Source organism: Suillus subalutaceus, assembly GCF_016647625.1.
Source record: "Suillus subalutaceus strain FC151 chromosome Unknown DFJ58scaffold_182, whole genome shotgun sequence".
Taxonomy (NCBI): Eukaryota; Fungi; Basidiomycota; class Agaricomycetes; order Boletales; family Suillaceae; genus Suillus; species Suillus subalutaceus.
Genome location: NW_024540431.1, coordinates 1 through 15760, shown reverse-complemented (window position 1 = coordinate 15760; position 15760 = coordinate 1). Strand labels below are relative to the sequence as shown.

Sequence of the window (15760 nt, the reverse complement as noted above, 5' to 3'; positions counted from 1 at the left end):
GAATTTGGGGCATACTAACAGGATGTGGTGGACAGTTTCTTCGTGGGCATGGCATTCCTGGCATGTCGCTGACGGCGCTCTAGCTATGCGGTGGAGATGTTTGTTGAGGGCGATGTGACCGGTGCGTAGTTGAAAGAGTAGCGTCCCGTGCTTTCTTGGTAGGTCTGCGATTTTGTTGCGAATTTCTTGGACGGAGCCGTGTGATCGATGGAGTTGAGCCGGGTGTAACGGGGTGATTCTTTCATGATGCTCACGGCTTCGTCTTTGATCCTGCCATAGAAATGCTGTTTGAGAGCGGATTTGCTTTGCGGGAGTATTCTGATTGCGCCGTCTCTGGTCAAGAGTGACTTGGGGAGTTCGTGCGCTTCTGAGGAGTCTCCTGACGCGGCTTTCTTCGCTTCCTCGTCCGCTGCCTCATTATATGCGCTGTACTATGCCCACACCTTATATTCGTCACAACATCAACACAGCCCTTAGGGCACCCCATCTTCACACTTTCCTGTGTCTGTAGTGATATGTAAACACAGAATTTCTCTTTCTCTTTCTATCTGAAGTCACTTGTCATTCTCAGGACGATTCTACTTTGTTTCCTTCGCTCACCTTCGCCGCAGATACATCAGTGCCACCTCTTCCCTTCGAAAACTAGTCATTTTCATCAGGCCTCAACTCCGAACGGCGAGCATCCCATAATGCAGCCATCAGGGTCTTGGTTCGGTATGTTAACTATCGCTACTGTATGTCAATACCTACTGCATCGTTATTTAATTACCCAGCGTCCTGGATGACTCGCTCGAAAAATCCCTCAGAAACTGAAAGTGGATCATTTTCTGCACGCATATGTTACATGTTGCATGGCGCGTTGGTCATGATACATATCATGCTCATCGTGTCTTATATATATGGCTGGGAACACCATGTGACTCTCCCGTTCACGCCCACGAACACTAATTTTTGGCCCGTGGTGCTGAGTGCGTCACTACAAGCATTTTACACGGTGTGTCAGCTATTTTCTTACTAATACACCAATGACGAGCTTTGTCTAGCTCTACACAGCTGTCCTGGTCTTCCTCACCCAACGGCTTGCGATGTCAAGGGCGCTTGTACACCGTCTGAAGTTAACTACCATACACGACATCTCCAGCGCATGGGCAGGCCTTGGTTCCGCACTCAGTAATGTCTGGAAACAAACTTGCATATCCCTGCATCGTTGTGGGCGACCACTGCTGTGACAACCTACCTTGTATGCATCTCTGTGCTGCATGTCACCTCTTCCACTCTCCTACAATTTCAAACATTTAATTCTTCTGTGACGACCAATGTTTCAACAACACTAGGATGGGTAGATATATCAAGTAGCATCTCGGAGAACAACTCGGTAGCTATCACTGCACCTTTACCGGCTATCAGTCGATTTCCTGGATTTCTCTCTGCAGGGATATCCAATAATACAGTCTACGACACCCTGCAAACGAGCTCTGTAGTCGGACATGCAACGGTGAATGCAACGACGATAACCTCGAGTTGCGGATTACTTCCAAATGTCACGTACTCTCGGAATGACAACACAGCAAGTGTTCCGCTTGGCAATGGAAATATTATGACCATGACTGCATCTTCCCCCTGTACGTGAACATAGTATGAAATGTCATTCCATCATATTTAAAAATATCTACAGGGACAGACCAGATACAAGTACTTTCATATAACGGTGGTCCGGGCAATAATGTTTGTGTCAAGGTTTTTAGTGCTTACTCTGAAACTAATCAGTGGCTGTCCCACATTAGTCCGACATATATTCACAGCCTGCCGTCTTGTTAATGGTCTCTACCTTGTTGGAGATTGAGCCTTCAGTACAAAAGGAGGTTGCCGTACCGACGATTTGGGTATGTCCAGGTGCGTTTGCCTTTTGGAATGTAACCACCATCACAAACCTTTCTGCAGATGTGAATCAAACCATCGAAGTCTATTTTATGCAATGCTCACTGTCAACCAACAATGCAATAGTGGTGGTCGACATGCAAACCAACACTCTAGAGAATCCCATGCCTGTCCTGCAGCCATCCACGCAATGGGAGGAAACGCTTCAGTGGACATCTACCGACTGGTCAGCAAATGTGCGTTAAACACCACCCGTTTCTAGTGGCCATCGAAGTTCAATGATCCGTTGTCTACACCAGGTTGGTTACATTTTTTCTATTGCAGGCAGTAGCGGGTATCCATTTATAGATCAATCCGGATATACCAGCGAACCCTCGATTGTGGATGAGTTCAGACCTTAATTTTACTATCATACTACTACAATACCTTAACTATGGTCTTTTATTTTAGGTCTATAATGACATTGGTAGGATTGAATCTCGAAGCTCAATATATCCAATCGTCCACCAACTGGGACCAAGTTCCCGTTTCTAATTTCACCCTGAGCCAGGATAAACTAGAAGCCGCTATTGCGCAAACAGTTGCACAAGTCACTTGGATGGGTAAGGGATCATACTAGTATGCATGGCTATTATTACTCACACTGTGTCACCAACTCAGCGGGGCGAATGAATGGAGGAATTCAACCTGGCGAGGGGATGACCCTTGCCTATGAAGAGGTGACTGCCCTACGCCTGAATGTCAGTATTAATTGCACAAAACCTCTTTCCATTTGACTGATGCACATATGTTATAGATCACCCTTCTTCCTGTAAGTTCGCGACACTATCTACGCAATGATAGTTTGTTGAAGTTGATTCTAGTTGCTGTTTGCGACCTCTGCGTCGGTGATCATGTTGGGATTGGCTCTATACACGACAAGAGCATTTCATGCATCCCGCAACACTCAGGCTCCCATCTCAAATGCAGGCGCACTGCAACTCTTATGGTTGGGCTATCATTCAGCATCTGTCCACAAAGCTTTGCAAGATGTGGAACATCCGACGGAGGATAACTTACGTCGCGCAGGCATGCTAGATGTTTGTTTTGCAAGCATGACATCTGACGAAGAGCTGCCAATGACGAGTTTAATTGATAGTCTCCCTGTCCAGGCAGTTGACCGTGACGAATCTGACGATGGGATGTCACATTCAAGTTGGGTTTGAAAACACTGGACACGATAAAGACTGTAATATCCTGGTGTTGGCTATGTGTAATATGTATAACGCTTGTCAGAAGCCTTCGTCGAATACTGTGTATTGCAACTCCAATATTCTCGCTGGCACGTATTTAGTTCTATCTCATTCTCTGATTTTCCTTCCTTCCAGAAAATTCCTATACTCTACAATATATAAACTTGTGTTTATCTGCTGATAAAGTGATCGATCTCTTTCCCCAAAGAAACGCTTAGTTCAGCCAGTTTACCCTGTAACCTGTTCGGTCCCTTAAGATCATGCGATAAAAGATACGAAGGTACAGGTATGCCCTTCGAGATCATGATTCAAAGTCGAGGGCGAGGTATCCGCCATTAGCTCTGGTTACCGAAACCGCTCGCCAAGTACTGTACCCAATCGGAGATCGAGGTGGGTGCCAAGGTTGGGTCACTTATCATTATGGCGCTTACTGGTGTCATGGGCAGATTTGAGAGAGTTTCTGAAAGACGAAGAGCGTCAGTGGAACCTAGAGTATGAAAGACATGAATGCAGATGCCGCACTTTGCGATTCGAAGCGAGGAAATGAATGATCACATCCACGAAAATCGTCTTAACGGTTTGCTTTTTCGAGCACCAGCCGTCGAGAATGCGAAAACGGCTTCGATGACGGCAGTTTTCAGCATATCTCACAACTCAATGTTACTCAAAGGTCTTACCTTCGGAAGATAAAGTGGATACATCTAAGGCAGGTGACCTGGTGATATTGACTGTGAAATAGACCCTGGCAGGAGCACGGGTCGTTGCGCAGGGAGGAGCGCAGGTCCACATGACAAACGAGGATAGAAAGGAGATCTACTTCAGCAGTAAATGAGCTCTCGAGTATGGAGATCTCCTGCAGTTGGTTTGGTAGTTGAGAGTTGGAACCCTATCCAGCATGCTATGGTGAGATGCACCTCGAGCCTTGCAGTAGGAACATACCTGGTTGGCCAGAGGAAGAAATGTGTCGTACCAATGCGCTCCTGCTTGATGGCAAGAACGTCGAAACATTGTTTTCAGTCAAGGTGAAAGATGCGGGGACAACCTGCTGAAGCATGATGTCGTCCCTAAACGAGGCGATGGCTGTGTCAGTAATGTGGTCTTAGGAAGCGATAGAGGACTGTCGAGTTTGTTTGCTTGGAACTGCACAGATACGTTGCTCCCAGTACGTAGACGTAGATCTGGAAATGAGCGATTGGACGAAAACTAAGAACATGTGTGACCAGGATAGCCAAATTGCGAATTAGATGGTATGGCGACGAAGAATGCAAAAAAACTCATGTTGGACGTTGAGAACAAGGTTCAAAGAGAAGAAGAAGATGCGTTGAGTTGGACTGTCAAGGGATTTTCGGTGCGAGGGAATAGATACGAAGACTGTATGATCGTATTGGCCCAGGGAGGCTTGTGGGATTGTAGACCGTGATGGCGAGGAGTCAATGCAGATGAAGAAAAGGGGCATGTTGTGAAAAAGAGCGTTAGGCGCTTAATCTACGCAGCCAGTGCTGAAGCTGTGAAGCAAACACAAGGCAAGGGAGACACCTGCAGAAGACTTACACGACGACTTCTCTCCTGGCCTGAATCCCTATCGAACGAAACGCCCACTCCGTCTTAGCTTTCATTCAGCATTCATCTTTTCAAGTAGAGTACATTTGGATTCTGAGTAAGTGATGAACTCGTATGAGGTTTGGTGACAAGAGCTGAAATATCACCCACACAACAAATGAATCCAGAAACCGAAATCATGCCACATCCAGCCCTCATGAAGCACAAGAACTCGGAGACAATGCCTTACCGAAAGATCAAAGTAGAGGGTGGCATCGAGCGCATCCTACACCTGCCTGGTGGACAGCGGATCTTCACGTGGTGATGGGATGGGTCATTTCGAGTCTGGAACTTGGAGAGGGGCATGCAGGTTGGAGAGAAATGGGAGGACAAAGATTTTGGAGTGTTTGCCATGACATTGTCGCCGGATGGTAAGACCGTAGCAAGCGGGAGTTGAAAGTTCGGATGGCGCAGTGAAATTGTGGAACATTGACGTGGCATCCATGGGAAGTGCGTTTTGTATGCTGGAGTTTAGATGGATGGCGAATGGTGAGCAGATCCTGAGATGAGACGTTCAAAGTGTGAGCGGAAAAAACCATCCTTGGACCCATCAAGGCAGGGGAAGACATGCATGCAACTTGCTGCTCACCCAATGGCAAGATGATTGCTAGCGGCGGGGAATTCAGGCTGAAAATCTGGGATGCCAACTCAGGCGAATTGCTCAAAACACTTGAGGTTAAAGTCAACGCGAAGCCTAGCATATGATAAAGTTTATTCATTTTCTCTCATGTGAACGTTCATTGAACGTCACGTCACAGAGTCTCCGCGTAGATGCAAATAAATGTCAACACACAGGACATAGTGAAACTACGCGATCATGTAGCTAAGCATGCTTCGAAAGCCCTAATTCGAAATGGTGGGCTGCCTTACAATCAGTGCACATGCCTCGGTATCAAGCTATCTCTAAACTCTTGAGAAATTAGCACCTCGGGTGTTTCCTATTGAATCCAAGTGGAATCGGGCGTAGCTATTTTGATGCGGTCCTGCCGTGCCTGCCGCGGTCGTGACGCGGCACTGATGAGTCTTGACGCGGCTACTGACGCGCTAGTGCAACTCGTTTTGAGAATGCCCCTTGCTCAAACAGGGCCTCGTTGAAAACAGGCCTGAAACGGAAGCTGCCGGAATGAAAGGAAAGACAAGACGCCTTTGAGGCTGACAGAACCGGCGCCATGGGACATGGTATATTTGGCACCGCCTTGACTCTTGCTAGGGTGGTTCTTGGGGGAGTCAGTAGAGGGTGCCAGGGTTACAAGAAATGTGACCAAGGTGAGTGGTTGTCAGACATCGAAGTGGCTACTCACCGTGACTCAAGAGGACAGTACTATAAGCGGTCTTAACGGAATGCGACGTAGCTGGGCTCCTTTGGTGTCATCCCGGCTGCTTAAATGGGCAAACTTGAAATAACCCGCATAAACGTTTCGTCTAGTTCCTATTAGCAACATATTCGTTGTCTCTGACGCTGTTCTGCCACGTATGCTTACCTTTAGGCAGATCCAGTTCTGCCGCACAGTTGATATAAATTGAATGTAGCAAGTCCCAAACCTGAGCTTGGATCCTCAAAGACAATCACCCCGTCTAAGTGAGTAATCCTTTGACTTGAAGACGTGGGCAACTTGGACACCATATCTATTTCACATTGAGTTTTTCCTGGACGTGCCACCATTAGCACCTTTGCGTACACCACATAGCCAAACTGAGTCTGACAGTGGGTGCTTTCCCCCGGCACTGGTAGTCATCACTGACACTGACACATAGTATTGGCTACTAGACACCATGAAGATCCAGTTCACCTACTACCTCATCATCCTTGCCGCCGCCGCCGGGGCAAACGCAGCTCTTCCTAGTACATGCATATATGATTGCCTAGATCCTGAAGCTTCCGCTAGCTGTGGTGCAGGCTGGGGACCCGTCTGGGACCCTGGCCTATACTGCAACATCTGTTGCGCTACCTCGTTGGAGTAGCCATCAAGTTTGTACAGATGATATCTTTATCTAGTCACCTATCAACGCACTCGACAGCATTTGGGCCCTGCGATGCGCACGCCTGAGAGATTCGCCCGCCTGTGTGTCTGGGTGACTATCACGTAGATCCTCTTTAATGCGTCACTCATAGAGAACATTGCAAACATTAGTTATTGTCTAACTAGCGAGCTTGGAAACAGGGCCGCTAAGGTTGAGAGCCTTGGATTTACCTATCTCCCATGAAGTACCTTGCTCCACCATCTCGTTCAAAAGGGGAAACAAAGTACACACGTGAATAGCACACACGGGTCTACGCGACGATCGGTCACGATGAGTTCATCGAAGATAGATGAGCCCGCATGATTATCAAGTGTCTCAGGCCCTGTACTCAAGCCGAAAATTCAATGTGTAAATGACGGACCAATCGAACCGGTTCCGTACATCGACAAACATATTTTGTGCGCAGTACTTACCACTGGTGGAATTGCTAGCACATATACTGGACCTCAGAACAGTGAACCGATCGAGGACCTGCAAAGTCCTTCAGTCTCCACTCCATCAATCGGAGTCAATACAACTTACATGGCCACCAATATCCTTGGAGTCTTTGCTGGGACTAATGACAAGTACTGGCTATTCGGACTTTTCTCTAGAGCCAACTAAGGGAACCGCCGAGCAAAGCAAGCCAGAAGTTGTCGTCGTCATTCATGTTGTCCTCGATCATGAGTTCATATCTCAATACATGTCACTCCCATGACAAAAGGAGATTCCTATGAGGGGGTTATACAAGCACGTCCCAATTTCCAAATCCGACGAATCATCTCGTAGATCAAAGTCCACCCCGCCCAATAAGCCAAGCGTCACGCCGTACAGTCAACATGTAGCATGTCGGACACAGAAATGCACACGAGGGCCTCAGAGCCGTGCACGTGCCGCTTAGTATACCAGAGGTGGAGGTGCATACGCGTGGCGAGGATTGCAAGAATAAAGACCTGAAAACTGTGCATGCGTATTTGGGGACGCTGTCAGTAGGAATTCGCAATAGAATTGTGACGTGCATACCGTACGAGGGAGGAGTATACGAAATACATCTGCAAAATATCAATGACCACAACGTATCGAAATGTATCGTTTACGCACATCCACAAGCATTTGCAGAATGACGTTCACGGCCGACAAAACTTTTGAAACGGTAATCATCGCTGATGAGCACGGAAATACCTGACTCACACAGACCGCATGCATAGTAGAATATGTTATGCTTCACCAGTACGATGTACAGAGGGCTCTTGGCCGACCGCCCGCTCTGTATAACGCGTATGATCGTGAGGCAGACCAGTCCTGGAGAGGGCGTCAGTTAGCGTATGATGTCTGCAATGTATGTTCCCAGTTCCCGACTACATACCCAGTTGAAACACGAACACTAGAATAAAAGGCAAGAAGAGTCGGGCACTGTATGGGCTCCGAGAGCAGCCTGGGATGCCTGGGATCGTGCTAGTCATGACTGAAAGTGGAGTGAATATAGTGAATAGTATAATGGCGGGGGAAAGTGAGAGCACAAACCATCAGAGGTAGCACCATCGACGAGCGAAAGACTGATGGTGGATACAATGGTTGCCTGACTGGTTCGTCAAACATGAGCTAGGGTGTAGAGTGGGTATGTGACTGACAAAAAGGGCGGACGACATGGCTACGAGTACGATTCTATTGTTGTTCCAGAGTGCATACGTTCTGAGAATAAAAAAGCCTGGGTGAATCTGATCAGGAGAACATTTATGTCACGGGGTGAAAGGAGATACATTCAGAGAAAGTGAGTGATATCACTGCAAAAACTGTGATAGGAAGGAGCAACGCTCGGTAAGGATGTGCATGCAGCATGTACTGTGCGCGTACATGTGAAAATATTGTCGAACATCTGGCATTTTCTAGCAAAGTCATACAGTAAAGCGTCTCAATTAGTGGAAGTCCGCTGCACATACGTTGGGATTCTCGTTTTGGGTCAAGGCCACTGAAGCAAAGTATGTAAATTCATTATCGGGGGTGTGTGCAGTGTTGGGAATGAACGTACGACATAGGTCCAAGATGACAAGAACAAATGGGACATATCGTGTAATGATATAAAGGCCTTTTACCTTTGTCCAGCGTGATCGCAGTAGGAATGTCCACTTCCGAGTCGAACACCATATTATCAACATCCAAAGTGAGGCGTATCACGGAACAAGTGCATTACCTCTTCGTCAAGTGAACAAACGAAATTATAGGTCTACATAAGTGAGTTTAACGGCGGACGGGAATAGATCAAGTCGAGCCTACCCAGAATGTCGCCGTCGATGCTGAACTGTTAGGTTAGAATGAGAGAGTTCAGATAGCACGCACTGTAAATGTACTGGTGACCACATATTCGTTATTATCCTGCCTTCACATTAAGAAAGGACGCACCGCTAAGAATTGCAAATTGTTAGCCGTTGCGATATCATCAACTGAATATTCCATCTGCATTCGCTCGAGAAGTAAAAAAAACCCAAGTTTCACGCACGCGCCTTCTTATAATGAGCTCCCATCAAGGGGGGCCGTGCATATTGTTACCATCTTGCTGAGCTTGATGATTATGATAGATCCTTCAATTAGGTTAATGTAGTCACAGGATGTCCGATGCCACTAGGGAGCAGCAGACACGCAGCTGACTAAAACATGCAACTAGCCTTGTATGGTATCTATGACGAACACCTGTGCGAGATCCCTGGCACCTGCTCTAGTCTCTCCCTTCCAAACCCAACCTGTACAACGGGATGGGCATGTCGGACACAGAAATGCACACGAGGGCCTCAGAGCCGTTCACGCGCCGCTCAATATGCCAGAGGTGGAGGTGCATGCGTGTGGCGAGGATTGCTAGAATAAAGATCTCCAACTGTACATGCGTATTTGGAGACGCTGTCAGTAGGAATTCGCAATAGAATTGTGATGCGCATACCATATGAGGCAGGAGAATAAGAAATACATCTGCGAAATATCAATGACTGCATCGTATTGAAAGGTATTTTTTACGCACATCCACAAGCAGTATTGGCAGAAGAACGTTCATGGCCGAGAAGACTTTTGAAACGGCAATCATGGCTGATGAGAACGGAAATATATGTGAGGCCTGACTCACAAAGACCGCATGCATAGTAGAATATATTATGCTTTACCAGTATGGCGTACAGAGGGCCCTTGGCCGACCGCCAGCCCTGTATAGCGCGTGTGATCGTGAGGCAGACTAGTCCTGGAGAGAGCGTCGGTCAGCGTGTGAGTCTGCAATGCATACTCCAAGTTCCCGACTACATACCCAGTTGAAACACAAACAAGAGAATGAAAGGCAAGAATAATCGAACGTCGTGTGAGCTCCAGGAGCAGCCTTGGATGCCTGGGATCACGCCGGTCGTGACTGCGAAAGTGGAGTAAACTATCATAGCGAATAGTATTATGGCGGGGGGAAGTGAGAGCACAAACCATCAGAGGGAGCACCAATGACAAGCATAATGCCGATAGATGATACGATGGCTGCCTGACTGGCTCGTCAAACATGAGCTAGTGTGTGATGTGCGCATGTGACTCACGAAAAGAGCGGACAGCATGGTAACGAGTACGATTCTGTTGTTGTTCCAGAGTGCGTATATTCTGAGAATAAAAAAGCCTAGGCGAATCTAATCAGGAGAATATCTATGTCGCAGGGTAAGGAGAGATACATTCAGAGAAAGTGATTGATATCACTGCGAAAACTGTGAGGAAAGAGCAACGCTCGACAAGGATGTGCATGTAGCATGGACTGTGCGCGTACATGCGGAAATATTGCTCAATATCTGGCATTCCTAGCCAAGTCACACAGTAAGCGACGTCATCAGTGAAATTCCGCTTCACATACCTTGGGATTCTTGTTTTGACCCAAGGTCACTGAAGCAAAGAATGTCAATTCATTATCGGGGGGATGTGCAGTGTTGGGAATTAACGTACGACATAGGTCCAAGATGATAATGACAAATGGGACATATCGTGCAATGACATAAATGCCTTTTACCTTTGTCCAGCGCGATCGAAGTAGGAATGTCCACTTTGAACACCATATTATCAACATCCAAAGTGAGGCGTATCACTGAATAAGTGCATTACCTCTTCTTGAAGTGAACAAACAAAATCATAGGTCTACACAAGCGAGTTTAACTGCGGACAGGAATACATCAGGACAAGCCTACCCAGAATGTCGCCGTTGATACTGAACCGTCAGGTTAGAATGATGAAGAAGCAGTTCAAACAGCACGCACTGTAAATGTACTGGTGATCACATGCCATTCGTTATTATCCTGCCTTCACATCAAGAAAGAACGCACCACTAAGAATTGCAAATTCCTGGCCGTTGCTATATCATCAACTGAATATTCCATCTGCAGATATTGGCTCGAAAAGTAAAAAGCCCAAGTTTCGTGCGAACACCTTTATCTCGCTTATGAATGAACTGGGAACCGATCAAGGGGAGGCTGTGAACATTGTTACCATTTGGCCGAGCTTGATGATCATGATGGATCCGTCAATTATGTTGATGTAGTCAGAGAATGTACTAGTTGGGACGCAGCAGACACGCGGCTGATGCTGGTGGTTACTGGTTTGGGATGATAATCTTAACCCGTCTCTCTCCATGCTAAACTCAACCGTTACAACGGAATTGTGTGTATCCGTGGACACCCCGCCTTAGTACCAGGCGACTAGACGTGAATTAGCCTCGACCAGGTAATGTGTAAAACAAGGTTACCTGTTGTGTGTAGGCATGATTGACACACTCGCAAGTTGATACACAGTTCGCATCATGGCCCGGGCATGTGGTCGTTATGGTGGCCATTGGTTCTTGAAGGTTACTTCTGAAAGGCTTGATAAACTTCGGCTGTTTTAGATGCGCTTAATCAAAGAATTCGCGCGCAATAATGATATTTGAAGCAGATTGACCTGGATTGATACAGGAATCAGTAATGGGTGGATGGGACTAAGAATACTGACGGCAAATTTAACCCTGAGGCGCCTTTGAGGCGGCTAGAAGGCATATCAAGCCTCCAATATACTTGGTGGCCGTAACATTTCCTGAAGTCAAATGAAATCAAGGGATCCGGACTCGTCGCTGATTTCGGAGGATAAGAATTGCAGCCCGTGCAACTTGCAAGTACTTTTTAAGACACGACAGTATCGTTCCATCAGGACCCGATGCACACTATCATCGATCAGAAGGCCACTTATCAATTATATGTAGATAACGAATCTAGGATCCGTACCGAGGGAACCTGAAAGTTCGAAAGTTCTGTCCATCCCGTCTGTCCGATCTCTCTGTCCCCATCATCCGATAAACCATGATCACGCTGAAATGTGCTGCTGGTCGTCTCGTAGGTATCCCTGACTTAGCGCTAGAGGTCGTGTCTATATTCGCCTCGTGCCTCAAGCCCATGAAGTTGTGTGGCGTGCCGCCCGCTGACGCCCAAAGTTGGACCAATTCCTGAAAAATCAATTCGGACGGACGGTTGGTCATTTACCATTTTTCGGTACATACCGGGTACCCGTGGGTGGAACTGGTGGAACATGCCGTGGATTGCATAGCGGTGCTGTCCAATACAACAAATCAAACTTCTTGAGATCAAGATGGGGTAGTATCTCCCTACATCACCCAGCGATTCGCAAGTTGATCAAATCAACGGCTCTGTACATCGACATCGTGCACAGTACTGGTGGAATGGCTAGTACGTATACTGGGCTTCGGAACAGTGAATCGAGGACCTGCAAAATCCTTTTGAGTCAGTCTCCACTCCATCAATCGGAATCGAATCAACCTGCATGGCCGCCAATATCCTTGGGGTCTTTGCCAGGGCTAAAGAAACTGGCTATTCAGACTTTTTCCAGAGAAAACTAAGGGAACCGCCGTGTAAAGCAACCCAGAAATCGTCGTCGTTGTTCACGTTGTCCTCGATTGGCTTGCTCATGAGTTCATATCTCAATACATCTCACTCCCATGACAAAAATGGATTCCTACGAGGGAGTCATACAAGCACGTCCCAATTTCCAAATGGACCAGTCATCTCGTAGATCAAGTTCCACAAACGATGCCGAATAAGGCAAGCGTCACGCCATTTGGTTTATAGATGGTATGTCGGACAAAGAAATGCACACGGGGGCCACAGGGCCGTCCACACGCCGCTCGGCATGCCAGAGGTGGAGGTGCATGCGTGTGGCGAGGATTGCAAGAATAAATATCTGCAAACTGTATTTGCGAGGCTGTCAGTAGGAATTTGCAATAGAATTGTGACGTACATACGCTTGGAGGGCAGAGTATACGGCATACATCTGAGAGACATCAATGACTACATCTTATCGAAAGGTATTGTTTACGCACATCCAAAAGCAGTATTGGCAGAAGAAAGTTCACGGCCGAGAAAACTGTTGAAACAGTGATCATCACTGATGAGCACGGAAATATATGCAAGGCCTAACTCACGTAAACCACATGCATAGTAGAATATGTTATGCTTCACCAATATAGCGAACAGAGGGCCCTGGGCCGACCGCCACCTCTGTATAGCGCGTGTGATCGTGAGACAGATCAGTCCTTGAGAGAGTGTCAGTCAACGTGTGAGTCTGTAATGTATGCTCCAAGTTCCCGATCGCATACCTAGTTGAAACACAAACGAGAGAACAAAAGGCAAGAATAATTGGACACCTTGTACGCTCTCGGAGCAGCCTTGGATGCCTGGGATCACGCCAGTCGAAACTGCGAAAGTAGAGTGAATACAGCGAATAGTATAATGACCGGGGAAAGTGAGAGCACAAACCTTCAGGGGCACTACCAGCGGGAATCAAAATGCCGATGCATGATGCGATGGTTGCCTGCCTGGTTCGTCAAAAGTGAGCTAGGGTGTGGAGTGCGCATGTAACTCACAAAAAAGGCGGAGAGCACGGCTATGAGAACGATTCTGTTGTTGTTCCAGAGTGCATACGTCCTGAGAATAAAAAAGCCTGGGTGAATCTGATCAGGAAGAGACCCATATCGTGGGGTAAGGAGAAATACATTCAGAGAGAGTGAGTGATATCACTCCGAAATCTGTGAGATGAAAGAGCGACGCTCGGTAAGGATGTGCATGCAGCATGGACTGTGCGCGTACATGTGAAGACATTGCTCAATATCGGGCAGTTCTAGCGAAGTCATACAGCAAGCGTCATCATCAGTGGAGGTCCGCTGCATACCTCGGGATTCTCGTTTGGGGTCAAGGCCACTGAAGCAAAGCATGTCAATTCATTATTGGGTGTGTGTGCAGTGTTGGGAATACACATACAACATAGTTCCAAGACGATAGCGGCAAATGGGATATATCGTGTAATGATATAAAGGCCTTTCACCTTTGTCCAGCGTGATTGAAGTAGGAATGTCCACTTCCGAGCCGAACACCATATTATCAACATCCAAAGTGAGGGGTATCACGGAACGAGTGCATTACCTCTTCATCAAGTGAACAAAGAAAATCATAGGTCTACACAAGCGAGTTTAACGGCAGACAGAATAGAACAAGACGAGCATACCCAGAATGTCGCCGTTGACGCTGAACTGTCAGGTTAGAACCGAGAAGCAGCAGTTCAGATAGCACGCACTGTAAATGTACTGGTCACCGCGTGTTCGTTATCATCTTGCCTTCACATTAAAAGGAAACGCACCGCTAATAATTTCAAACCCTTGGCCGCTGCGACGTCATCAACTGGAGATTCCATCTGCATTCACTCGAGAAGGAAAAAAACCCGAGCTTCACGCACGCGCCTTTTTATCTCTCTTATGAATGAGCTGAGAACCCATCAAGGGGAGGCTGTGAATACGGTTACATTTGGCCGAGCCTGATGATCATGATGAATACTTCAATCATGTGGATGTAGTAGTCACAGGATGCGTTGGGCGGGACGCCGCAGACACGCAGCTGATGGTGGTGGTACGAGATGATAGTCCTAACCCTAAAATATACAACTAGCCTTGTATGATATCTATGACCCCGGATACCTGTGCGAGATCCCTGGCACCTGCTCCAGTCTCTCTCCATGCCAAACTCAACCGTTACAATGGGATTGGGTAGATCCGTAGGCACACCGACTTAGCACCAGATGACTAGACGTGAGTTAGTTGAGAAATCCTCCACTAAGCAATATGTAAAGCAAGGTCACCTGCTATGATCAACATACTCGCAAGTTAATACAAAAATTATTGTGATGGCCGTTAACTTGGTTCTTGAAGGTTATTTCGCTTGATGAACGTTAACCCCGGCCGTTTGAGATGTAATCTGAGTCGAAGAATTTGCGCGCGATAATGATATGTGGAGCTGATTGATCTGGATTGATACAGGAATCAGTAATGGATAGATGGGACTAAGAATACTAGCGGTAAATATAATAGTCACCATAGTTCTGAAACGTCCTTGATGCGGCTGGAAGGCATACCAAGTCTCCAGTATACTTTGTGGCCGTAACATTTCCTGAAATCAAGAGATCCGGAAGATAAGAATTGCAGCCTGTGCAAGTACTTGCAAGGCACAACGATAACGAATGCAGGATCCTGCCGAAGGAACCTGAAAGTTCGAAAGTTCTGTCCGGCCCCATTAAACTATGATCATGATTCATGCTGAAATGCGCTGCTGAACGTCTCGCGAGTATCCGACCTGACCTAACGCAAGAGATCATGACCACGTTTGCCTCGTTAGCAATAGGCCTCAAGGACATATCATTCGTGAGGTTGTGCCGCCCAAAGTTAGGCCAAATCAATTATGACACACGGGCGGTTTGGGAGTTTTTCACTATGTGAGATTGGTTTCAAAATGTCAGTGATAAAGTTGGCGTTTTGACTATACATTTTGACCGAATAAAAATAAAAAAATTGGATGTGTGCCAAAATCCCAGGTGAAATTCTACATTTTATGTACCATTTTGAGCGCCATAAAGTACAAAGTTTTGAGCGCAGGAAAGTTTTCCTCAGAATTTCATGTAACTAGGTACATTTTCCGATTGCAGCATAATCAAATTTTTTGCAAGTTAAAATGGGGAACGTA

General features: G+C 46.8%; 5 protein-coding genes across 5 annotated transcripts; 2 read left to right on the top strand and 3 right to left on the bottom strand.

Moving 5' to 3' along the window:
* Nucleotides 1–576: 576 nt before the first annotated feature.
* On the top strand, nucleotides 577–1506 carry DFJ58DRAFT_157585 (uncharacterized protein). The gene is made up of 3 exons (XM_041378941.1): nucleotides 577–714; nucleotides 774–994; nucleotides 1044–1506. The coding sequence occupies exons 1-3, from the start codon at nucleotides 690–692 to the stop codon at nucleotides 1227–1229; spliced, it is 432 nt and encodes a 143-aa protein (XP_041237364.1). The 5' UTR covers nucleotides 577–689; the 3' UTR covers nucleotides 1230–1506.
* Nucleotides 1343–3083, top strand: DFJ58DRAFT_864015 (uncharacterized protein; the record flags this gene model as incomplete). The annotated part of the gene is made up of 9 exons (XM_041394114.1): nucleotides 1343–1622; nucleotides 1676–1725; nucleotides 1785–1893; nucleotides 1942–2114; nucleotides 2178–2266; nucleotides 2329–2480; nucleotides 2539–2618; nucleotides 2675–2689; nucleotides 2742–3083. Coding segments are annotated over 9 exons (1290 nt in total), but the record flags the coding sequence as incomplete, so codon positions are not given.
* A 4346-nt stretch (nucleotides 3084–7429) lies between these two features.
* On the bottom strand, nucleotides 7430–8359 carry DFJ58DRAFT_749612 (uncharacterized protein; the record flags this gene model as incomplete). The annotated part of the gene is made up of 6 exons (XM_041387672.1): nucleotides 7430–7663; nucleotides 7734–7762; nucleotides 7812–8012; nucleotides 8077–8175; nucleotides 8235–8289; nucleotides 8342–8359. 6 exons carry the CDS (start codon nucleotides 8357–8359, stop codon nucleotides 7532–7534), a joined length of 534 nt encoding a protein of 177 aa, XP_041237362.1. The 3' UTR covers nucleotides 7430–7531.
* A 1566-nt stretch (nucleotides 8360–9925) lies between these two features.
* DFJ58DRAFT_157394 (uncharacterized protein) lies at nucleotides 9926–11560 on the bottom strand. Its single transcript, XM_041378940.1, has 14 exons — nucleotides 11455–11560; nucleotides 11191–11407; nucleotides 11036–11138; nucleotides 10970–10979; nucleotides 10901–10920; nucleotides 10818–10850; nucleotides 10662–10758; nucleotides 10573–10601; nucleotides 10489–10519; nucleotides 10397–10429; nucleotides 10268–10344; nucleotides 10161–10211; nucleotides 9997–10095; nucleotides 9926–9933 (listed from the first exon to the last, which is right to left on the bottom strand). The coding sequence occupies exons 2-13, from the start codon at nucleotides 11340–11342 to the stop codon at nucleotides 10081–10083; spliced, it is 651 nt and encodes a 216-aa protein (XP_041237361.1). The 5' UTR covers nucleotides 11343–11407; nucleotides 11455–11560; the 3' UTR covers nucleotides 9926–9933; nucleotides 9997–10080.
* An 829-nt stretch (nucleotides 11561–12389) lies between these two features.
* DFJ58DRAFT_816984 (uncharacterized protein) lies at nucleotides 12390–14654 on the bottom strand. The gene is made up of 16 exons (XM_041391775.1): nucleotides 14388–14654; nucleotides 14325–14334; nucleotides 14256–14275; nucleotides 14174–14206; nucleotides 14012–14108; nucleotides 13923–13951; nucleotides 13841–13871; nucleotides 13747–13779; nucleotides 13618–13694; nucleotides 13511–13565; nucleotides 13351–13449; nucleotides 13177–13287; nucleotides 13075–13118; nucleotides 12997–13025; nucleotides 12519–12942; nucleotides 12390–12461 (listed from the first exon to the last, which is right to left on the bottom strand). Exons 1-15 carry the CDS (start codon nucleotides 14445–14447, stop codon nucleotides 12804–12806), a joined length of 867 nt encoding a protein of 288 aa, XP_041237360.1. The 5' UTR covers nucleotides 14448–14654; the 3' UTR covers nucleotides 12390–12461; nucleotides 12519–12803.
* Between the last annotated feature and the right edge of the window lie 1106 nt (nucleotides 14655–15760).

What these genes read in the sequence shown, in the direction of transcription:
- DFJ58DRAFT_157585 (XM_041378941.1), top strand. Translation starts at nt 690, where the DNA reads ATGCAGCCATCAGGGTCTTGGTTCG. An exon ending in GCCATCAGGGTCTTGGTTCG is followed by an intron (nt 715 to 773) that starts GTATGTTAACTA and finishes TTAATTACCCAG; the next exon opens with CGTCCTGGATGACTCGCTCG. An exon ending in CACTACAAGCATTTTACACG is followed by an intron (nt 995 to 1,043) that starts GTGTGTCAGCTA and finishes AGCTTTGTCTAG; the next exon opens with CTCTACACAGCTGTCCTGGT.
- DFJ58DRAFT_816984 (XM_041391775.1), bottom strand. Translation starts at nt 14,447, where the DNA reads ATGCAGATGGAATCTCCAGTTGATGACGTCGCAGCGGCCAAGGGTTTG. An exon ending in ATCACTCACTCTCTCTGAAT is followed by an intron (nt 13,695 to 13,746) that starts GTATTTCTCCTT and finishes AGATTCACCCAG; the next exon opens with GCTTTTTTATTCTCAGGACG. An exon ending in CCGTGCTCTCCGCCTTTTTT is followed by an intron (nt 13,566 to 13,617) that starts GTGAGTTACATG and finishes CGAACCAGGCAG; the next exon opens with GCAACCATCGCATCATGCAT.
- DFJ58DRAFT_157394 (XM_041378940.1), bottom strand. Translation starts at nt 11,342, where the DNA reads ATGGAGAGAGACGGGTTAAGATTATCATCCCAAACCAGTAACCACCAG. An exon ending in GTCAAAACAAGAATCCCAAG is followed by an intron (nt 10,520 to 10,572) that starts GTATGTGAAGCG and finishes TGACTTGGCTAG; the next exon opens with GAATGCCAGATATTGAGCAA. An exon ending in ATCAATCACTTTCTCTGAAT is followed by an intron (nt 10,345 to 10,396) that starts GTATCTCTCCTT and finishes AGATTCGCCTAG; the next exon opens with GCTTTTTTATTCTCAGAATA.